At 35.5% G+C, this 24,173-nt stretch overlaps 2 protein-coding genes across 2 annotated transcripts; both read right to left on the bottom strand.

The window, feature by feature from the left end:
* On the bottom strand, window positions 8,484-11,548 carry LOC109207822 (transcription factor FAMA). Its single transcript, XM_019370821.1, has 5 exons — window positions 11,399-11,548; window positions 10,889-11,012; window positions 10,149-10,748; window positions 9,207-9,623; window positions 8,484-8,763 (listed from the first exon to the last, which is right to left on the bottom strand). The coding sequence occupies exons 2-5, from the start codon at window positions 10,910-10,912 to the stop codon at window positions 8,674-8,676; spliced, it is 1,131 nt and encodes a 376-aa protein (XP_019226366.1). The 5' UTR covers window positions 10,913-11,012; window positions 11,399-11,548; the 3' UTR covers window positions 8,484-8,673.
* Window positions 12,808-19,232, bottom strand: LOC109207831 (26S proteasome non-ATPase regulatory subunit 1 homolog A-like). The gene is made up of 13 exons (XM_019370827.1): window positions 18,950-19,232; window positions 18,337-18,400; window positions 17,990-18,095; window positions 17,500-17,611; window positions 17,233-17,401; window positions 16,293-16,768; window positions 16,059-16,194; window positions 15,708-15,956; window positions 15,401-15,621; window positions 14,600-14,858; window positions 14,124-14,356; window positions 13,541-14,033; window positions 12,808-13,424 (listed from the first exon to the last, which is right to left on the bottom strand). Exons 1-13 carry the CDS (start codon window positions 19,102-19,104, stop codon window positions 13,104-13,106), a joined length of 2,994 nt encoding a protein of 997 aa, XP_019226372.1. The 5' UTR covers window positions 19,105-19,232; the 3' UTR covers window positions 12,808-13,103.

A 24,173-nucleotide genomic window follows, 5' to 3' on the forward strand; every position in this document is an offset into this window, starting at 1 on the left:
CTAGGAATAGTCATTACTTAAGATTATTTATTTTTTTAAGTTAAGTACATTTAGTTATGTGTTTCAATTCTTGTGTGTATTTTATTTAATCATCATGCATTAGTTTGCAATAATACATCACATAGTAATAACACTACATGGTGACTCTCTTATTGACATGTTTATATGTAGGATACTAGTACACGAGTTTGTACTCTATCATATTTTTATTGATAATAGTTCTTATCATTTCTATTTTGCTTATTTTTATGATAGATTTTACATTGTGGCTACGTAAAATTATATTCCATTCCTGATGTGAATCAGACCATTTGTGATAAACATTATATAAGGATAAGACGGTGGGTTCAAGTCCCAACGCACCATGAGGGTAAGACATCGGGTTTTGAATCCTGATGATCCATGATTGTAAAAGTTGGGTTCGAGTCCCAACTCGTAATGGCCTAACATGTCTTTATATGGGCAAGGCATTGGGTTTGAGTCCCAATGCACCATATTGGTGATATAATGATGACTAAAGAAAATAATGTATTTTTCATGAAAAGGCATGAAGCTTGTCCCACTTGATTTGCTCCATTCTTGAAGTGAATGTGATAGCTGTGCACAATAAGTCTAAATAAAGACAAGTGGTTGACTAATGAACGCGGGCGTGCCAAAAGATCAAATAATAACAGTCATCATTATGGTAATTATAAAAAGGAGAACAATAAGGGTTCTCAAAATAATCCTTCAAAGGTGAAGGAAATGTGTATCAATTTGGTGTGTAAATATAAGGCACGTTCAGACGATTATAGTCCATTTTTTGAAAGAATGCGACTTGTGATAAGCATTGTAAATGCAGACTCATTCCTGAAGTGAGTGTGAAAATATTTATGTGATACAAATTATCCACAAGAATGTATTTATGCATGGTTGAATAAATACTACAGCTCACCTCTAAGGAAGGTTTGAGAGAAATAAAGATAATGAATATGTCATTGGTCGCGTACATGTGATACGGCAAAAAATATTGTGACATGCCTTATAAAAGGTTATTAAAGGCAAAAGTAAAGCAGGAAATGATTTTGCTTATGATGATTTTGACCATGACAATTATTATGATATGATTTTCTCCGTGAAGAAGACATTCACCATATGGATGGTGTGACAAAAGATCTTGTAGTACAAAATCAATTAAGAGCTCCGGAAGAGCTAATTTGTTACTACTCGGATGAATGAAATTGTTCATGAAATTGATATTGTAGTAAGTCTCAAAAGAAACTTTTTGAGTTTCAAATGTATTAGCCAAAGTGGTTGGCATATTGAGACTGTAAATGAAAGGAAGATTGATTATCTTCATATTACTATAACATACCGGGTAAATACGAAAGGTTACCCGGCTTTTCTTCTATTTGTACTACAGATGTATAAGCATGATATGAAATCACATGCCATAGTAAATTAAATGTTTAGTGAAATAAATATTTGTTGGCATGACCGGTTGTCCATCGTGGTTTATTGATGCGAAAATTAATTGAGAATTCACATTGGCATATATTGAAGAAATAGAAGATTCTTCAAGAATTTTCTTGTGCTGCTTATTCTCATGATATACCAGCTAAGGTTGGGATTGAATCCCTTAAAATCTGGAACGAATAAAAGGTGATATATATATGGGCCCAGTCACCTTCCATGTGGGCCGTTTACTATTATATGATTTTAATAGATGCATTTATTGTATGGTCACATGTGCGTTTGTTATCAACTTGCAGTTTGGATTTTGCAAGGTTGATTACTCAAATTGTTAGAGCACAGTTTCAGAATATATATTATGATAATTTATCTTGATAATGCTGGTTTAAATCCAAGTTGGTTTAGCAGAAATTGTATGCCTCCAATTAAGCTAAACCATTGGTTATGAGAACAAAACTCTCAAATAGAAATTGGTATGCGGTGTATTATACAACAACACTTGTTCGCATCTTGCCAACAAATTATGATAAATTCTCCCTATCACAATTAGTTCAGGGTCAGGAACCAAATAATTTCCATCTAGAGATATGGATGTGATAAATGATTTAATTGCTCCACCACAATGCACAAAGATGGGTCCCAAAGAAGGTTGGGGATATATGTTGGTGATCCCAGCATTAGGGGGAGAAAATAGGTAGCTGAAAAAGTGATACGTGGAATGAATTATCATGAATAAATCTAGATCCTCGTACAAGAAATGTGAACTTGAGGTTCAAGTGATAATTCATTTGCAAAATATTTTCAGACGCATTTACTGACCCAGCTAAATGTCATATTTCAGCTACTAATTTCCAAACTGAATAATGTTCATGATGGACAGAGTTTATGGCACGCATTAAGCGTAATAGACAGATCGGTTCCAAAGATAAAACTCCTTGAAGAAGGAGGGAGCAAATGTTCAAGATGGTCATAATAAGGAGGCAAGTGCTTTGTAAGAGCACCATGACATAACATTTTATAAGACCTCATGGGAGAGGCTCAGGTACCTGAAAATAATGAGATCTCGATAAGTTATGTCTTTATTGTGTGATGATGGAACCGATGTAAATGATCATCGATGATATTGTTGATATAATGTAGCGCTCAATATTTTTAATATTGACGAGGATCTTGAGCTCAAATCTGTCATGGAATTTGGACAGATAAATGATTGGCCAAATGAAAAATATGCAATGAAAATTGACTTCATCTGAAAAATATGAAGTTGGACGAATAGTCCCAACAACTGAAAGTATAAAGGCTATATGGAGATATTGAAATATGATTAGTATTATATTGCAAAAGAAATCCTTGATAGAGATTTGTTTATTCTAACAAATATTGTCAAGGTTTTGTTGTTTATGCAAATGCAGGCATTTATTGAAGTCCGTTCTTCAAACAATCTATTTGTATGTGAGGAATTGTCATATTATCATTTCACAATATGTGTGACTTTTCTTTGAAGAGAAGATTCCAATAATAGTGAAGACGCTGATGTTTGCTTATCTCAATTGAAAGAAGAATATATTGAAGGAGACAGAATAAATCATATATCTCATTAAAGTTCTTTGTCAGACACGATCTTCAACAAAATGATGAAACAGATGTTCAAGAAATCCGTTCAAGTGATAATTTGGCGGAATAATTCACCAAGGCATTGCCGATCTCAATATTAGAGAAGTTGTTAGACAAGCTTGGAATTCATCGTCTCCGAGAAATAAAGTGATATTTTCATCAGGGGGAGGCAAATATGTGTTGTACTCTTTTTTCCTTAGCTAAGGTTTTATCCCACTGGGTTTTCCTGGCAAGGTTTTTAATGAGGCAACAAGTAATGCGTATTACAAGATATGTGTACTCTTTTTCCTTCACTAGGATTTTTTTCCCATAGGGTTTTTTCCTAGTAAGGTTTTAACGAGGCACATTATCTTTGGACATCCAAGGGGGAGTGTTATGAAATACTTGATTATGGTGGATGTCCATAACTCCTAAGGGAGTAACACCCACTATTCTTCTCCATTAACCTCCCACTACTTCTTACCATTATGGATGTAACTCCCACACCTCCATGATCTTCCCCCATGTTCTCAATAGTTAATACCATGTTTATGGCATCCCTTTGTATTACCTATATCATCCTATAAATAGAGGGTTTGGGCATCACATTGTACACACTTGAATACATGTAAGAAATAAGAATCTCTTCTCTCTTGCTCCCTACATTCTTATCTATTTTCGTGTTTTATATTATTACTTTGATCTACATTTCGTGACATCAAGTTACTTTTAAAGGTGAAATTATTTCACTGAACTAACGGGGATAGAATTTTAAGAGAGAGCTTAAAGAAAAGCAATACGATAAATGATCTAATATTTTTTTGAATTTTTAATTTCATCATGTTTAAATTTTTATACAACCGAATTAAATTGACTTACAACGATGTGTAACTCTTCCTAGTCTTCTTGCATTTGGTATTAATTAAGCATGAACTTTCACATTTGCATTCACAGTCATATTTTTTTCCCTTTCCCTTCACCAAAAAAAAAGGAATTAACTTAAATAGCTGCCTAACAAGCGTTTAAGCTTAAAAAAGTCGACGGATGTATAATATATTTATAATTTATATATAGTGAATGTATAATCACGTATAATTTATGTATACTGACTAAAAAAAGTAAACAGTAAATTCGACCGGCAATTTGTATAAAGATCCCTAAAAAGAAAGACAAACAACTAAGAAGGAAGAAGTCCAGGAGCTAGATCCAGTCTTTCGAAGCCCATATCCAGTTTGGTCCTATCTCCAGGCCCACTTCTAGTATATCCTCCACTCAATCTTGGCTAAGCTCATGTTTTTATTTTTATTTTTTGCTAAGGAGTAGCATTTTATTAAAAACATGAAGTAAATTTATTACAAATCAACTAATGTATCAAATTTATTAAAAACATAAAGTAAATAAGTCTCAACTTACCAACCTCTAGCCATTAGTCATAGACTTACCAAAACTAGCCAAACGCATATAAAAATTGAAAAATCAAATAAATAAGGTTCTTTCTCTCAAAAGCCCATTTATCAATCACATTTTCAGGCACACCAGTCAAAGAGCCATCGGACCCATGAGAGTCCCCTTTTTTGACTAATATATCACATGCAAAAATCTCCTCCTATATTTTTAAGCGTGATTAGCAACATTAGATGCACGGCGGAAAGAAAATTTCATGGATGAGGTAGAAAATAGGGTGATGAAATACAAAAAAAATACAATATTCCAAAAATCTAAGCAAAAAAGGAACGTTTCAATAGGTATAACTGAAATTCATTAAACATATAGATAAGACAATATACAAAATTTCAGGTGATATGGATTGGTTTTGTATCAAAATTCGTAATTAAATCGAGTTCAAAAAATTCCTCTGCGACACATGTATCACGCATGTATCTCACACACATGTATATATGGATATACTTGTGATATACAATTGATACAAATATTATAAATATGTGAAACACAAATGATACTCAGTCATTTTTTTCATGTTCAGTTTTTACTTCGAATTTTCAATTCAAACCACCTCAAAGTTTTTACTTCGAATTTTCAATTTAAACCACCTCAAAACTTCACCAAATCATCCCAAAACTAAGATCTAAGCTCCTTAAGATGTACCTAATCTATTCTAATAACACCCTCTAAAAAAGCAAAAATTTGACCTTTTTTGCTACAAATAGCTAAGTGGCTAATATTAGTAATATTTATGTATTGACCAATTTTTGTAATGAGCTACTTATAAATTGACATATCTGGTAGTTTTCCTAACTAAAATGAGCTCTATGAGCTCATTGGCAAGTTCAGATTCCATAAATTTCAAATTCTGGCTCTGCCTTTGCCGGTCCATAGTGCTACATTTTCGTGTGAAATATGCTAAATATGATGAGGTGGACCTTAGATTTTACATCGAGAGAAGTTACTCGAAGGACCTACAATTTCTCGTAATCATGCGAACTTAATTAAGAGCTATGTAGATTAATAATAGCAAATTAAAGTATCGATATTGATTATATGATACGAACTATAGTCTGGATTGAGGTTAAATTGTTGTTAAAATCGATTCCCAACCAAAACATTTAGAAAATGAAAAAAAAAAATTAGTGAAGAGAGGCTAAGATATTATTAGAGAAGTCAAGTGCTTGTAAAAATAGGAACATTGTAAAATCCAAAGTCATGTACATGTGTTATTAAGGGGAGGACCAGTTCTTGTCTAGTTGACCTTTGTAGACACCTCAATTTTCATGTTTGTTTTTTTGTTTTTTTTGGTGAAATTGTCATGTTTCATTAACCAACGGCAATTTTCATTAAAGGACCATTTATCAGGTTTAATTGTTGTTTTGTAAAGGCAAAATACATAAGTTACCCCCTAAATTATATACCAAATTCCTGTTATATATTTTTTGCTGACGAAAATCATATTACACACTCAACCTTTTCAAAGTGTATCTGGTACACACTACTTTTTCTTTGACCAATTTTTCAGAACACGTGTAATGTCACGCACCAATCAAATAGTGACACGCGTGATTTTAAAATAAAATAATTAAAATGACAATTATACCTCTCATCTTCCCCATCTCACTACCATGGTTGTCTTCCTACTCTCTTCACCATCAAACATTATAGCCTCTTTCTCCACCTTTTACTTAATGACAAAGCCACTACTAACTAACAAATCACCAACACACCCAAAACTCCATCTTTTCCGCTGAAATTGATTCAAAATTTTGAGCCTAGATCCAACTCATTTTTCATTTCTCTTCTGTAAAAGTTTGACTACCGTTAACTGCCATCACCACAATTAAGCTATTTAAAAATTCATCCATTAATAAAATTAAAGAATGTGCAGCTTGAGTTAAGCTCTAATGGTTGGCAAAAAATTTGAAAAACTCTTGCTTCGAAAAAATTTGACTTCGCCATAGGTAAAGCTCAAGTGAAGCTTCTCTGCAAAAAAGGAGAAAAATTCTATGCAAAAGGTTGAGGCACTGCTGAATCTAATCTAAATTTCTCGCCAAAAGATCTGGAAATAAAAATTAAAAACTAATCAATGAGAGAGATATGAGAAATTGTGGTATGTCTATTTGAGAAGAAGGAGATCGGGTGGTGGATCTCAAGGAGTAGCCATGGCAGAATTTTTAAAAAAGGAAGAAGATGACTCAATTTTAAAAAATTTAAAAAAAAATGACATCTCACATAAAATTCTTCTGTTCACGCAACTCATTCGTTGGTAAAAACAAGCACTGTCCACGTGGGCAAAGTAGTGTGTATTAGACTATTAGATACACTTTGGAAAGGTTGAGTGTGTAATGTGATTTTTGTCCACAAAAAGTGTGTAATAGGGATTTGGTCTATAGTTCAGGGGGTAACTTATGTATTTTGCCTTTTGTAAATACAGAGCAACTCATAATTTTATTAATTATTTTGCGCGCGCGGGGGAGGGGGCAAAAAGCCCTCTGCGGAGGTAGTCTTTAATTCGGTTGCAGATTCATCTGACACATAACTTTCGAATATATACATATATATATAAATATATATAAATATATATATATAAAATTTCAGTTTTGAATCCGCCTCTGGCCATGTGTCATTCATTGTATGCGTGCCTGAATGAAATGCAAAATGACCAGAGAAAGACTTATTAAAACCCCACGAAAAAAATGAATAAATGATAAATAATGATAATTTCAGAATATAAACACTTTGTTCCTCATCCATTGACTCCTCCATATGCTCGACTGGATCAATTCCCATGTCACCAACCAAACACAATGTTGAAAAGTGTTTAGAATGAGGTCCAATACGCTCTAACTCCGAAATTGCATTATTTTTGACATCCTCAATTTTGCACTCTTCGTCAACCTTGACATCATTAATAATATTTTGGTCGAATAGTTGGAATTCCTCTTTCTGCTTCACAAACTGGCCGGTATCCACAAAAATTGGTTGTAGGGCATCAGACGCCTCAACCTTAGCATCATCCACAAGAACATGGTCTGATAATTGGTATTCTCGTCTTAGCTCCTCAATTTGGCCTAGAAGATCTTTTCAACTTCACACAACTCATCACTAAATTGTTGGACGTTACACGCATCAACCTTTGCACTCAATTCTGCAACCATGTCGCGAATAGAGCTGCCAAATTGGTCGATTTCTTGTCTAAGATCAGTTCTTCCTTCTATCAGTTGTTCTGTCATATTTGAAAGACCATCACGAAGATACTCATGAGATTTTATTAGTTGAGCTTGTTCCTCTAATCAAGATTGGCTCACTATATCTGTTTCTTCCAAATTCTTAGGACAGGAGACCCTACATTGGCCTCATCTAAAGGCAGCCCAATAATCCCAAGATTCAGTCCTGACAAGTCAAACCAATCTATGAGATCAAGGTACGATTTGTTGGGCACGTTGACCTTCCCTAAGTCACACAAAATAGCCAAACAAAAACAATAAGACCCTATTATTAAACACCATATAAGATAATGTAGGCAGTTTGGTGCACAAAATATTTCGTATTTATGTAGGGTCCGGTGAAGGTCACACCCAATATTGGGTATTGATTCGGACAACCAAATTTAATGCAAGCATTAATTGTTGCTTCCACGGCTCAATCCCGTAATCTATATGACACACGGAAAGTACATTAGCGTTGCTCCAACGTTCCCCTTCCATAGCCACTCTTATTTCTTCTCACAAACCCAAGCATATTTTTCCTACTCACATCTATGTTAATATTTAACGCGAGGCAAGGCGATAGACCGTGTATTAAATTAGAGTGTATAATTATCTCATCTAAAAATTTAAACTTTTAGAAATAATACACTTTTAATTACTTAATTATATATATCATATCGAGATCAAGAGATGATCTGGCAATTCGTGCTTTGGGTGCATAAGAAAGCTCAACTAAATTTGTGACATATTATAATGATTTAGATCTTTTACGAATTAATATATCGAATTCTCAAGAGCATTAATTTGCTCCCAATATATATCTCGAGAATCTAAAATATAACATACAAATTTAGCATTCTTATATTAATGGCCAATACTTATTACTAACTATATGATATGCCTAGAGTGGCTAACTAGATACAAAAATTAGAAAATTATCAAATTATAATCTTCAACTAGCTAGTTGACATCATATGGGGCTATTTGCATGAATGAAACTGAATATTTGCTGGATTGAGTTTGCTATATCATCAGCTGTGTACCTCGTTTCACCAGAAATCTGCAAAATAAATAAATAAAGTAAAAATTAAATACCCTATTAAATGATGCAAAAAAGAACCTTGCTCATCTTAAATTTCTTTTGGAATTCTTTAAACTTATGTTGCTCAGACTCTTCAAAAAATGACGTCGGGTGCTTATCAGTTCCTCCAAAAATAGTGCGTTTTTGGAGGATTGGACAGGGATGCGACCAGAGGCGAAGCCAGAACTTCAAAAAGTTCTATATTTAGAACGCGACTTCAAGTGTTAGTGACTGGGTTCTAAATTTAATATTTGTACATATTTGATGAATTTTAAACACCAAATATATTGTTTGAGCAAAAGCGGTTGGGTTCAGCCGAACCCTACCTCCGCCCCTGGGTGCGACAACATTTTGGAGAGTCTGAGCAACATACCTTTAAACATTGTTAGTATGTGAAATCAATTAGGTGATATTATAAATACCTTGACATTGAATGAGTAGAGAACAGTTTGTTCAATAGTAGTAATATTTGTATGAAGAATATTAAGCTGCATATCTTCTAATGCAGCAATAGTCTTGATAAGTTGGCCAGGTCTTCTTCTTGATAGAATTTTGATCATTGCATCAAACCCTAGAAGTTTCACTTCAACATCAGCCAAACAAGACTTACTCTCAGCTGTTTCTTCTTGAATTCCTGCTTCAATATAATCATTTGGAAGAGGAAAGATTATTGGTTGCTGAGGATTATTAGGGTTTTGAATTGATGAATTATCTCCTAATGGTCTTGGACCATTATCTCCATATATTCTTCTCCTCTTTTGTGACTCAAGACATTGCAAGAGTTGTTCTAACTCTCTCACAAACTCAATTGCACCACCAATAATTGATGCTTGATCTCCCTACAATAATGTTGAAGACATCAGTAAGTAAATAAAACTGTGCTCTTTCTAACGGTTTAAGTTTTCAAATAAGATGGTCGCCACACACTTCAATATGGTATAAGAGCATGTCATAGAGGTTCTTTGTTCGAGCCTTACATGCCACCAATAAGACATTATCAAAAAGAATTTTCACGTCTTGGCCCAAGAATTAATTAGGCTCGCATGTGAGGGAACACATTGAAGATATCATTAAAGGGCAGCCCGGTGCACTAAGCTCCCGCTATGCACGGGGTCCAGGGATGGACCGGACTACAAGGGTCTATTGTACGCAACCTTACCTTGCATTTCTGCAAGAGGCTGTTTCCACGGCTCGAAACCCGTGACCTCCTGGTCAAATCATGAAATAAATAAAAGTATGCTCTCTCGAACAGTCTAAAGTACTTTTAGATGAAGTAGTCACACACAGTTCAATACTCTATACAAAAAACTTATGATACTATTTATTTTTCAAAAAAGTTAATTTTGTAGTCAAGAATTTAATACCCTTTGAACATAGGATCCTGGCATGAGAGACCTCAAAACTCGAAGATGTTCATTCATTTGCTTCCTTCTATTCCTTTCAACAGCAATATGTGTCATTCTTTGGCTTTCAACTTCCTCAGTAGTCTTTACTCTTGGTCTCTTTCTCTTATTGCTTTTGTTGCCTTCATTTCCTGGACTTCTTTCAATATTTTCACCAACATATGGTAATTGCATTGATGAATTAGCTTTTTCTTCTACAACTTTAAATTTCTCTTCTTTTTGTTGTACCGTTAGGGTTTCTTGATCATCATCTTGCAATGTCTTTTCGTTCAAAACTGGGAATTTAAGGAAGTAAACAGGATCAATCCCGACATCTTCCTCTGATACCTTGGCTTGATTCAGTGCTAATTTTGGTCCAAAATCTGCGAATTGCATCACATCCGCGAAGCTCAACTTGTCAAGAGAAGTACCAGAGGGACAAAACCCTAATGAACTCTCGTGTTGTTGTTGTTGTTGTTGTTGTACAGAATGAGAATTAAGTAAATAATCAACCATTTGATTTGTATTATTTGCTACATGAGAAGTTTCACCAACCATTTGAAAAGTTGTAGGCAAAGAAGCCTGCAATAATATTTCATGTTCAAAGTGAAACAACATGTTGTGAGGAGAGTCTAAAAATATAGTGATATGTCAAAGCAAGAGATATTACAAACAATGGAAAACTGAGGAAGTACGACTATATATATGTGTGTTTTGTGTACCTGGCTGTTTTCTCTTTTCTCCATTATATGTTTGTAGTTCCTTTGTTTTTACCCTAAAACTCTGACTGTTCACAAATTCATGCAAACTCAAAATTTTGGTGAATTTCACTCTTTGGGTCCACACCTGCATGAAACAGACAAATTCATCATCAAACTATCATGACAAGATTTTAAGAAACAAAAACGATAAAAAGATAGATATTCAGGAAAATATAATTTTGTAAAAAAAAAAAAAAAAAAGATAATACTATTACTATGAAAATTGAATTCTAAGAATCAAATGAAAAAAATTGTGTACAAGAAGCACCAGGTTCCTCAGAATCCAGTATTTTCTCAACGAGGAGTATAGATTTTTGCGTGTAAATCCACAAAAAATTTAACAAATATTAAATCCGAACCTATAATTTTAAACGTACAATAAATTCAGTACGATGAACCTTAAGTCTAATCCATCAAATTAAAATTTTGAATCCGTGCTCTGATAAGAAAGATAGAAATTTTCAGACTAACCTTTGGACGGACAACAAGAAAAGGATAAAACAAGAAGAGGTAAACTTAAGTTGGATTTGCTTGAAAAAACAAAAACCAAAAGGACAGACCAAAACGTATAATATATGGACCAGTTTTTCCAGCTAGAAGTTGTCTTTGACTTTTATGTGATATTTGTTTGTATTTATATATATAAAAATAAAATACATGCATATAAAGATAGATATATACATAAGAGGAGCCTGTGGATTAATTTCCACCTTACAAAGTTACTCACTTTTCACCTCCACCTATTAATGTGAATCACAGGTAGAACAACTTTACCACCTCTTTACATGAGATTTTAATAAATACTTAAGCGCTGTTATGTGATTTTTTTTTTTAAGATTTCAAGAGATTGAAAAAAATTCAAAGTTTGAATTTTTCTTTGGATTGCATATTGGAGATATTGCTTTAATAAAATTCATGCACGTGAGTACTTTAGCAGCCTAGAGATTGTCAATTGAAAAATTAATGTACGAAGGTGAATTGTCATCACTGGACTTGCTTCGCAGTGGGGCAAGTGAAACGAGACAAATTTAATTCGGTGTTTATATCAAACTAAATAATATAAGGTATGTATTGTGTATATGAATTTTTATTAGTTAATTATGGTTAATTAAGTGATCTATATTTTTGTTTTAATATATAACTCTTAAGATTAAATTATTTGATATGGTGTAAATATTAAGTCTTGAGTGAGCATGATTCTAACTCAGTCGTTTTGAGTTTTAGGACCCATTTTTTCTATTTGAGACTAAGTTCATTTGATGTTTCCACCTCAGTCGTTTTGAGTTCTAAGACCCACTTTTTCTATTTGACACTAAGTTCATTTGGTATTTTATGACTTACGATGGTTGGCTCGAGTTGTTTAAATAATATACGACCGTAACACTCACTCATAACAGATATTTCATCCGGTTCACAATAAGTGTCTTTTTTGACCTTTTTTTGTGGTTCAAAATATCTGATTTTTTCAGTTAAGAATGAATTAATTATTTTTTTCTTACATTGCCTTTGGAGTAAATAGTATTAAAGTATGTGTTAGGAGAGTTTATGTGAAGAGATAGTAAAGGTTAGTATGGTCAATTTCATTGCTAATTAATGTTAAAAGATAAATTTCTTAATTTGTGTAAAAGCAACTAAAAAGTCACTTATTGTAGATCGGACAGGAGGGAGTACTATCTTGTCTTATTTCTCTAGCAAAGATGATTTCTTTCAATTTAAATTTCATTTTAAGTCCTTGTAAACAATGTTGACTTTCACAAAATTGACATCTAAAACAGTAATATTACACTCCGATAAAGTTATACTCCACGAGACTTGTACTTGCTCTTCGTTTTTCCTAGATAAAAGAGACACTAGCACGTTTACTTTCATATTCATCCAAATATTAAACAATAAATCATTTCAACTCTTTTTCCTAATAATTGTGCAAAGACAAACTAAAAAGGTTTAATTTGTAAACTACAAATCGAGTTGTCCAAACTGTACAAATAACAGAGTCAATAACGAAAATAAGTAGAATACATCTAAACAGTGTTAATCCTTTCTTTTTTCTTTTCCTTTTCTTGCCTTTCCAATGCAAGTCTTAAACGGAAAACTGTTGTTTGGTTCAATGCCTTCTCACCTCCTCCCATTGGATTAACACCTAATCATTCAGCAAAAGCTTTTCGATTACAATAGATCACGACATGTATTCAAATGGCTGTGGTGGCTGAGGCTCCTGGTCGACAGCCATTGCGGAGGCTGAGCTCTGTTGTCCAACTGATCCACCGGTACTGGATGCAGCTAATGAGGGTGTATCAGTAAGAGCAAATACTTCGGGTTCATTGGGACGTAGATCTTTCAGAAGCACAAAACCAGAAGATGATGCTTTGATTGGCAAATATCTGCTTGTTTCCGCAAATTTTATGTACTTCTCCTGAGCAGGAACCACCCTAGCGGGATTTGTCAAAATCTCAAATAATGGCTCTGGTACTTTCAAATTCTCTGAAGAGGTATCCACCTGCCCAATCAGAAGGGTCACATTTTCTGAGCAAATAATAACAGTTTCAACGGCAGGTACAATACAAGAGAGCCAAACTTTGAAGTGAAAATGGATAAACAGAAACTTATTTTAACCTGCATAGACGGAGAAGTTGAACTAGTGGCAGCAGAAGATGACTCCGCACCAGATGCCCTCTCGGCACTAGCTTTCTCTGCCTCTTTCTTGCTAGCCCTGGCCTTGGCCCTCGCTGAAGTTGACAAAACAGCGGTAGGAAGTTTGACTGCAGAAGTTGTCGTGGCTACAGTAGTTGGCTTAGGATACTCAAATAGCGACGGCTTAGCTTGTGATACAAACTCAAATTTTGGCATTTTTAGGTCATAATTCAGCCCAATGAAAGCTGTGGGTGAGAAAGCCAAGCTAATGAAATATATAAGCGGATACCAATACCAAAACTGACTAAAAACAGCAAGTCCAACAACTGCAGTAATTTTATCATGTTTTGTTTTCGAAAGTAACTTTATTGTTACATTCCTTCCACCAGCATCAAGAATTCCAGAGGCCAAGATTGCACCCATCTTAATCATGGTATCTTCATGCTTATCAAGGATAATTTTCTCTAGTTGCCGCCTGAAAAAGATAAAAGCAAAAGGCTATTAAGAAAAAGGATGATGGGAAAAACGAAGAAAGACTCAACACGGAAATTTGGGGATAAAATACCTAAAGGCACCAACACGGGAATCACAAGCTTCACTTATTTGGACCATCACCATGGCCATGGCTATGAGAGCGCCTTGACGTACAAAATCAACTACATCTGATGTCAAAGGCTCCAACAATGAGATTGCCTCACTCAGACCAGTACCAGCACATGAAATGCCAACTGCCATAGCCGCACCATAGCGCACATGTGGATTGTAAGACTCAGATAACAATGAGACAATACGAGGCATCTGCAAATTCAATGCAAATAAACACAATTTGCATTTTTAGAACTGAAATTTTAGCTCTCTCTTTTTTTTTTTAAAATAAAAAATAAAATTAGGGGGTATGAATAGGAGGTGGGGAGATGGGTACGTGGAACCAAACATTGCACATTTTTAGAAGACAGTGAAAACTAGTAATCCTGTTGAAAACTGAGACAATATAACATGACGAGGTCGATAAGAACGACATCACATCGGAAAAGCACCAACCTGCTCTGGATTAGAATACATAACAAATCCAAGCGCTAAGACTGCAGTCCGCCTGACGTCATCACTCACATCTGATACAGCAAAATGCAGCAACTGACGGATAGCCTTATTATTTGCTGTTCCCCTGTATGCTAATGCCAGAGCATACATGCCACCATAACGCAATATAGGGTCTTGATCCCTGGTCATCTGCTCGATCAGTGTATCTGCTTCTTCTTCTCTTCCATAGACTGTGAGGGCTATCCCCAATGCCAAACCCCTGCATGCAACATCAGAAGGAAATGGTCAAGCGCATGTTATCATATATTAACATCTGAAAACACTTCAATCATCCCCCACGTTTTGAATGACATATGCAGGTTATCCTACTCATGTAAAGTAATATAGGTTATACTTTTATATATATATCTAATTATTTTTAACAGTCAAAATAAATAAAGCAAACAAACATATTTATTTGACTCCTCATTTAGTTGAATTAACATAATTCAAATAACTTCACAATTTTTGACCTTATTTTATCCAGTCAGAATAATCCAAAATTGTTCCTTTTATACATGCAATCAAATAAATCTCTGCAATTAATTGTTTTTTTTTTTAATTTTATACTGCTAATCGAAATGCTTTAAATAGTCTGTAATCGTCCAGCTTTTGTGTTCTTTGCATTATCAATGTAATCAATATAGTGTTCTCTGAAGATACGCAAGCAAAAGATATTTCATACCGAGAGATAAAAATCAAAAGATACCCATCAGATGAATACAGTTCAAGTATTCAGCAAGCATAAGCTGTCGACTTTACCTGATTATCTTCTCGTGTTGCGTGTCATGAGCATAAGCAAGCATCTCACCTGCCTTCTCACTTGCAGTTCCAACCATTAATAAACCCATACCAATACCAGCTGCTTCTCCAGCAATGGCACTGTCAGTATATAGCACATTCTTGATGTCGTCATAAATGTCCTCATCAGCAGTTCCTAAAGCTGCCAACCCAAGCCCTAAGCAGGCACCATGCTGAATAACCTGCATCCGGGAAAAAAGACGCAATGTGAGAAAAAAATAGGAGGAACAATTACAGGACACCCGGCAAGCATGATCTAACTAATTACCTCCACGTCGGTACTCCGTAGACTATCACGGAGAAATTGCTTGATGCCCTCCCCATGATTTGCATGAATTAAACCAAGAGCATACAATGCACCACCTTCCGAATATGGACTGCCACCTCCCCCAGCCCCACCCTGCGGCAAGTAAGGGGCCATAAGTGATCTCCCTTGCTGCAAGTGGCCACAGTGAATAACACCTAATCCAGCTGTTGCACTAAATTTAGCCCAATTTGTTGCCCGGCTTAGCCAGTCCTGATAATTTGACCAGAATGTTTCTGTTAGAACAAACTGCTGTGCTGCAGACGCAATATGCTAAAGAGAAGATTATTTGCCAGATACTCAAAATCAACTCACCAAGTTCTCCCTAAGGAATGTATCTACAGTTGTTCCAGCATGCATAAGTGCATTTGCATATATCGTTGCACTGTGACACACACTGTTTCTCATCTCAACAGACTGCTTTATTGTCTTGAGAAAAAGGAGATCTGACCTATAGGACAGATTAATGGAAAAAGGGAAAACTAAGTGTTTTCATTCATGTGTCGAAAAAGTAATATAGAAAGAAACTTTAAAAGGCATTAATATTACTTGTTATGGCTGTATAAAAATTGCAAGGTCAACTTTATTGAAGTCTCTCCAGACAAAATCCCTCTGATCTTTTCCAGCCTCTCTGCATATATTGCTTCGTCTGGATCTGCACTAGAAGCAATCAGCATAGAAGGCTGATTTTCCTCGCTCACTGCAACATCCTCCGCAGCAGTAGCATCTCCAGTTTGTGCAGTATCAGACTCAGCAGGTATGAGTGCAGGTTCTGAAGGTTGTAGTTGTGGACTGGAAAGTTGGTCTCGTACATTCAAAAGAAAAGCTTGGTGCTCATTCTCTACTAGGTCAAAAGCTATTTGAAATGCCAGTAGAGCATCATTGTTATTTTTTGACCGTAAAAGCTTCTCTAATATGCTTGCTACGCGCTCCGGTTTATCCAAAAACATAAGCCACTGACACATGCTCAAATAGTTTGGAGATGATTTTGGCTTCTCATATTCTTTAACAAGAAGATCAAGCACCTGTTGATAGAGGCAATTAAATCGCTAGTAGTCGATTAATCTGGTATATAAATGTGAAAACAGTACTTCCTCAACTTAAGGTAATCATTTCACCTTTATCTACAACAAAACACATCCAAAGAAACGAAGATAACATGCAGATTTAGATCAGGGTGATCTTACTGAGAAGGGAATTGAAGAAGGTGATGCAAACAAGGAAAATTGGTGAGGTATAAATGACTACTTTGAACAGAGAGCTAGTAGTACGTGAGAATTACAGAATAAGCTACTACAAAATTACTTATTTTCCAGTGACAACACAGTCATGGGAACAGACAAGGGGGCAACATCTCCGCCTTTTTTGGTAAACTCAAGCAAGCAGATCAGATTATAGAGCAACACTGAAAGGGGAAAAGAAGGGGGAAAAGCACAAGGCCTAGTGTGTTCAAGGATCAATATTGTGTACATATCATAATAATTGATACCTCACTCCGATATTCTCTGCGACTGATGAAGTTATGGGAGATATTACCGCAATATGATAGAGTTGCATCAACATTACCACTCTCTTCAATTGCTTTAGCAACCTTATCCAGCCTTCTGCATTCAATAGCCATGCCAATGGCTTGTTGATATTTTTTCTCCTCTATACACCTGAGGAACGAAATATACATCATATATTATCAGTCTCACTTACTAATAAAAGAAATATACATGCATTATCTTTTATAATATGGACAAAGTTAACTTACTTATCAAGCATCCTCACAACAATAGCCTCCAACCTAGGATCCACCTTTACAGCTTCATCATTTGACTCGGCTGCCTTAGTCTTATGACTTGCATATTCATCCAGTGCTTTAGCTGAAAAGAGGACAGAAGCGCATCAACAAATCCAGTGCTATTAATTAATGAGAAACAAAAAAGCAGCTAAATGTCATAAGATACAGCAGCTAAAACAAGTGAAAGCCTCCCACTTTCGAGAGTTCAATCAACCCATATTAAGTGTTCAGATATCCAGTTTACTACTTCCCCAGGAAGCACCTATCTCAAGTATTGAGTTTTAACACCATTAAACTGAATAATACAACTTTCGGCCTAGACAGTACAGAAACAACAGGCATGTTTAAGCTAGGAAGCAAGTCCTTACAAGAATAGCTGCAAATAAATGAATCTTAAGTAACTAAGTGCATACATAGAAAAAATTCATTGGAAGAGTATGCACAGATTTAATTTCTTTACCAAGAATGGTATTAACATAGTCAGAGTCCTCAGTAACATCAAAAAGAGGGCCAGCTCCAAGGGCATAGGATAATGAGTCATTATGTCCACCCAAATGAAAGAAAACCTGAAGACAAAAAGAACATGTGAGAGGATTAGAGAGCAAATTATTCATCTTTTCATACAAAATCAGTTCTTTCTATGATAATCTCTCCCCCTTTCTCGGTCTTCTTTTGCACAATAATTATCTAGTGAAAGAATAAGGCTAGACAGTTTTACTTTCTAATCTGCTCTGCAGAATAAGTGACCTCCTTTCTTTTGGATGTGGTGGGGAGAATTGATGCTAAACAAATATATTAAAAAAATACCTTTGAAGCAACTAATGCTGCTAGTTGTCTTTGGTCATACTCTTCATCCTCGTACAAGCTTTCTCTGCAAAACAAGAAAAAAAAAAAAGCTTTTGGTATCATAAAACACATATGATGAATGTGCAATCGATCAACTACTTTCCTCCAATCTTGCCCCCAAATTTACAGTCTTTTTCGTTCTTTTTACTTCAAATGCTTAACACCCTACCCCCCCCCCCCCAACATAAAAGACCACCCACCAATATTCTGGAAACTAAAGGGCAGCCCGATACACTAATCTCTCGCTATGCGCCGCGTCCAGGGAGGGCCGGACCACAAGGGTCTATTGTTCGCAGCCTTACCTGCATTTCTGCAATAGACTGTTTCCATGGCTCGAACCATGACCACATGATAACAACTTTACTAGTTAGGCCAAGACTCCTTTAGTATTCTGAAAACTAAAAGATGAATAAAAAACACACCTTCTCTGCAGTGAAAACTCAATTAGGTTTTAAACATTAAAATTGCACAAAACAAAAGAAAGTAATGCATAAAACACACATACTGACACACACACACACACAAAAAAAAAAGAAGAAGGTAAAATTAGAGGCAATTGAAGTATTATTATTACATTACAGGGACTGAAGCGGAAATCTCAGGCCAGAAGTAATCAACGAAAGCATTGAGATTAGAGAGCGCGTGAAGTTTCAACTGCGGGTGACTTTCATTCAGCATTGCGAGTAAACCGCCGGCAGAGCTCACCGTCATTGTGGCTGCTGTCGCCATTATCAGCTGTTGTAAGATCAGGGTTTGGCTCGTTGAGAAATAAATTTTTGGCAGAGGAACTGAAGAACTGAGAAAATGGTAGAGAAAGGGATGACCAATTTGCTGGAGAAGAGAAGAGAAAGAGAGTTTATAACAGAGATTTCTTGTTCAAGAGGGAAAAGGTTATATAGTTTGGTTTTCTTTCTTTTTCTTTTTTCTTTTTTTCGTTTACAAAATTATATTTTTATTTTTCTCTCTATTATATTTTTCGTTTACAAAATTATATTTTTATTTTTTGAAATTAGTGTTTGACCATAAAATTTCCAATTTTCACTTGAAGATGAATTTTGAAATTTTTCGAAAATAAAAAATAATCCAAAAAACTATTTTTCAAAATTTTTACTCAAATCACTCACAAAAATTCAAAAGCAACCCAAAATTATTTTTATATCCAAATGCAACTCTAGTTTTCAAATACTATTTTCGCTTGAAAAGAATTTACTTTTTTCGGAATTTTACAATTCTTATGTCCAAACACCCACTTAGAATTTCATCCGCCACCAATATCATCATAAAACAAGTATTACTCCACTATATATGATGGACAAAATGTTGAACTTACTTGTGCGAAAGGTATCAAATGGGTGGGTTGGGCTGATTTTGGACAGGTCAAAATGGGCTAATAATGACCCGCCAAAAGTTACTTGGGCTGAGAATTTGGGTCATATCCAACCCACCCAACTCTTATCAAACTTTAATTAATGTGTGTTATTTTCTTATGACTGTAATATGAGATTTTTACATTCCTATACACTATATGAAACTATATTACCCTCCCTACCCAAGTTTTACTATGATTACATTTTATATACCCAATTAGCATTTATGTACATTTTAACTATAGTGTTGCTGGCAGCAATGTCAACGTCAATATTGACAATGTTTTTTGCTCTTTTGAGTGTCTAGCCTCAGCCTTTCTTCTGCCTCTTCAGATGTGCAACTCAACGTCTCCACTTGCTGGTGTTGCTCAGATATCATAGCTTCAGTGTTTGGGACAAGTGATGCATCTCAATCCCTAATTTCAGTAATCTAAAGCAAAGGAAAAGAGAGCAGCAATTCCACCATTGACAGCCATTAAAAAGCTTTGAAGCTTTGAATTCGAATTTGGGTTTTCAAAAATCATTATTTGTTTGGATTGGGTGTGGTTGCAAACAATTGGGAATATGGTTTAGAGTTTATATCTCAATTTTGAGGGGTTTTGGTAAAGAATAGTGTCACGACCCAGATTTTCCACCCTCGGGAGTCGTGATGGCGCCTACTAGTGAAAGCTAGGCAAGCCAATCAACTGAATTATTTGCCTTTTTCCATTTTTAAATTCGTTAACAGTTATAGGCCAACTGTTAATAATCAACAAAATTTAACAAGCGGAAGATTCAATTTCAAGTCTTAATAATCCTGCTAATACCATTCCATAACAATCTACCCAAGATTGGTGTCACAACTTCACAGACTGTCTAAGAATACTACAAATAAAGGTCTGAAAGAAATTGATGTTCTAAACGTCAATACCACACAAGAGGGGGGGTGATTTGTGTGGTACCCAATTTTCGCTCTAGAAGAACCCGGTTCTTCTAGGTGTACTTTCTACTACTGTTTGCGGAATTAAAAGTACATAAAATAAAGAACACATAGATTTTTACGTGAAAAACACCTGGCTCAAAAGGTGAAAAAACCACGACTTACTACTCAGTAGGATTTTCCCAAACTTCCACTAAAATCACCGAGCCAAAACAGCATTTACAAAACTTTTTGTAAACCTAAGGATTAACTCTAATCCCGTTGTGGCAACCAGCCTCTAACTGCTGCGACAACTTCAAGTTAACTCTAACTTGAATACTCAAATTACCGATTACAATTGCTTCTAGATAAAGCTGAAAGGTACAATATAAAACACCTACTACAAATGAACTAGAAATAAAGAAAGACACATAAAACTCTTTGTGGAGTTGGTTCTTCAATCTGGTTCTTATAGCTTCAGGTTTGCACACTTGAATCACACACGAACTGCTAGTAAAAAGCCTTGCTATTTTGCTCCCAATTCAGATTTAACTTCTGCGTTTTTGTGCAACCCTTTAATGTGAGAACATCCTGCAATTTATAGAGTTAGTAGATGAAGAAATAACTAGAGTTCTGATGCAACTCTTCCTTGGTGGAAGAGTTCTAGTTGATTTCAACTTCTAACTCCTTCCCTATCTTGGATAGTGTTCTCTTTGATTAAGGAGTCCTTTTCCTTATCAATTATGCAACCTTTTCGATCAAGAGATATTAAATACACCAAGTTAAGCTTATCCCCTTCACGTGCATCCCACATGCTCGAATCTGCCCGTTTTTGTGCACCTGAGTGATGGACCTGGTTCATCCTGAGTTCCTTTGTCAGTCTTCAAAACTAACCTTTACTTGGGCCAACAAATTTCCCCTTTTTGATGATGACAAACTCTGTGCTTTTCATAAGCTTAGGCCCTGTTTCAACTCAGCTCAACATCAACACAATGTTAGAAACATTTTTCCTTTTTATCACTTATCATCAAGGACCAGGTACATTAGGTTATAAACATCACTGTTCAAAGTGTAAAGCACAACATTTTTCCCCCTTTTGGCATCATCGAAAAGTTGCATAAAATGTGAGATAACCAAATTTTAAAACTTACTCATGGCCACTGGGGCTACTTCAAATGCAATCATGAATTAATCATCATAGATCAAGCTAAGAATTTAAACCATCAAAGAAATATAAACAAACAGTTAGAGCAAAAACAGTGAATTTCATTGATGATTGATAAGATTCTACCACAAAGCATAAGAAGAAATAAAAATACTGAAAACATGAGCAAAAGAAACAAAGTCTCGAATTGGGTCACTGGTTGATCTACACTAGGCTAGGATTTAAGGTTTGGAAGAGGTAGGGGCTGGGTTATTTGCTTGGAGAAGTTTCAGCATGTCTTGAAGAATTCCATCATTCTTCTCCTTTTCCCTTGCAAGTTCAGCTCTGAGAACATCTCTCTCAGATTGTACCTCAACCAATCGTGTCTTCAGCCTTGTTATCTCAGCATCCTTTGCCTCACTCTCCTGTAATAGAGCTCTGACCTTGCTATTGATAGGTGTCCTTTTAGATGAACCAGGTTCATTAGGAATGACATTGACTTCATAATCGCAAGCAAGCAGAGTATTAACCCCGAAATGATCCTTGCTTGTACCTTGAAATGTGCAAGCACAGTTGTGAGAATGAAACCATAGGGAATGGCATGAGTTTTGGTGCCATTGATAACCCTATCAGTAGGTCCAAGAGGGTTTCCTGTTTAGATAGAACAGGTTCATCTATATTTTTTCCAAGTTGAACCAACCCCTCAGCAGCTTTGCCAGACCCACTTCCCCCTGTTTTGCTCACACTCTCTTCTATTTCAGTAAATTCCTCTCCCCAAACAACCATTGCACCTGTTTCTTTTGTTAGACCAACATGAGTGGGTGAAGAATCAACCACTCTTTTATCCTTTCCCCTCACAGTACTCCTAGCACCCTTGCTCTTTTTTCTTTTCCCTTTTTATTTTTACCACCAACTTCTCTAGATTATGTAGTCTCAACACCTTCTTTAGATCCTACCAGTACAAATCTATTCTCCAAATTTGCAGAAACTTCAGAAATTGTCTCAAGAGTAATTTTAGAATCAGAAGATACCTGCTCAATTTCGGAATACCTACTTTCTTCTCCCTTAGTAGCAGACTTAAATGAATCTTCAGATTTTTGGGATTCTTCTTCCCTACCTGCTTTCAATTGCTTGTTTATTTTCTTGATCTGCTCTCCTTCAGCGACAATCTTACGAGTCAACATCTTTACTCTACTCTTCTTAGAGATTGGCGTGGTTGAAGCTGGAAGGTGTGGAAGTGGTTTCCTGTGGTGGTGATGAAGGATTTTCAGAGGTGTTTGACATATCTGGGCTAGGGTATGGAAGAGAAGAGAATTAGATTGTGTTTGGAAGATGAAAGAAGAATGAGAGTTTTTGACGGCTTGAGAGAGATGAAGTAAGGAATACACTGAAGCTGTTCAATATATAGGGGAATAATTGATGGGGCAACTACAGCTTTTTAGACTCTTAGAAGTTTAATCAAACTGAAATTCAGTTTTGAAGAGATGTTGGAGTGTATCCCTAGAATCTAGGTACTTCCATTCGGTTGTGACTCTTTTGAATGAGACTGGTTCACTTGTAACTGGTAAGTCCAAAAGAGTTTGGTATTTGGTAGGACTCTTCTCATGATCCAAATATAGTTATTTCAAATTATGCAAGTGTAGAAAATATACCGTGTTATCTTGATGAACCAGGTTCTTCACTGGTAATTCTCTTGTGTGAGTTCAAATTTGCCAAAATAGAGAAAATATCGTTAGAGATTAATGAGTTATTTTAACACATGGCACAAGAGTATACTATGGAAAGATGAGACTGAGCAAGATTTAATCTAATTATACACAATTTACAGACTATCTAACCAAATTTTTTTCTTTTATTTTTTTTCGTTTAACCTTGAACTGGTCCTTTTAGGTGATCTTAATCATCCCTAATTCCAACCTGTTCCTCTCAAAGTGATCTCTACTTAAGGCTTTTGTGAAGATGCCGGCAATTTGCTTGTTAGTAGCACAAAACTCCACAGTGATCAAGCTTTTCTCATAGTTGTCCCTCAAAAATGGTGCCTAACATCTATGTGCTTAGTTCTCTTATGATGAATCGGGTTCTTTGTCATACTAATAGCACTAGTGTTATCACAAAAAATAGGGATGCAACCAACATCAATTCCAAAGTTCAATAATGGTTGTTTGATCCACAACAATTGAGCACAACATGAAGCAGTAGCAACATACTCAGCTTCAGCAGTAGATAAGGCCATTGAATTTTGCTTTTTGGTAGCCCATGACACAAGAGATGAACCAAGGAAGTGTGCCATACCTGAGTTGCTCTTCCTATCCACAAGGAAACCTGCATAATCAACGTCATCATATCCCACTAGGTTAAAATTACTACCTTTTGGATACCAAAGACAAAG

The sequence above is a fragment of the Nicotiana attenuata genome, chromosome 2, assembly GCF_001879085.1.
Source record: "Nicotiana attenuata strain UT chromosome 2, NIATTr2, whole genome shotgun sequence".
NCBI classification, from domain to species: Eukaryota; Viridiplantae; Streptophyta; class Magnoliopsida; order Solanales; family Solanaceae; genus Nicotiana; species Nicotiana attenuata.

Coding starts and splice junctions, on each gene's coding strand:
- LOC109207822 (XM_019370821.1), bottom strand. CDS start 10,912: ATGGAGAAAAGAGAAAACAGCCAG. Junction 10,749..10,888: donor AGAAAAGAGAAAACAGCCAG/GTACACAAAACA, acceptor ATATTATTGCAG/GCTTCTTTGCCTACAACTTT. Junction 8,764..9,206: donor TCTACTCATTCAATGTCAAG/GTATTTATAATA, acceptor TTTATTTTGCAG/ATTTCTGGTGAAACGAGGTA.
- LOC109207831 (XM_019370827.1), bottom strand. CDS start 19,104: ATGGCGACAGCAGCCACAATGACGGTGAGCTCTGCCGGCGGTTTACTC. Junction 16,769..17,232: donor GCAGAGAATATCGGAGTGAG/GTATCAATTATT, acceptor CTCTATCAACAG/GTGCTTGATCTTCTTGTTAA. Junction 14,034..14,123: donor TCCCGTGTTGGTGCCTTTAG/GTATTTTATCCC, acceptor TATCTTTTTCAG/GCGGCAACTAGAGAAAATTA.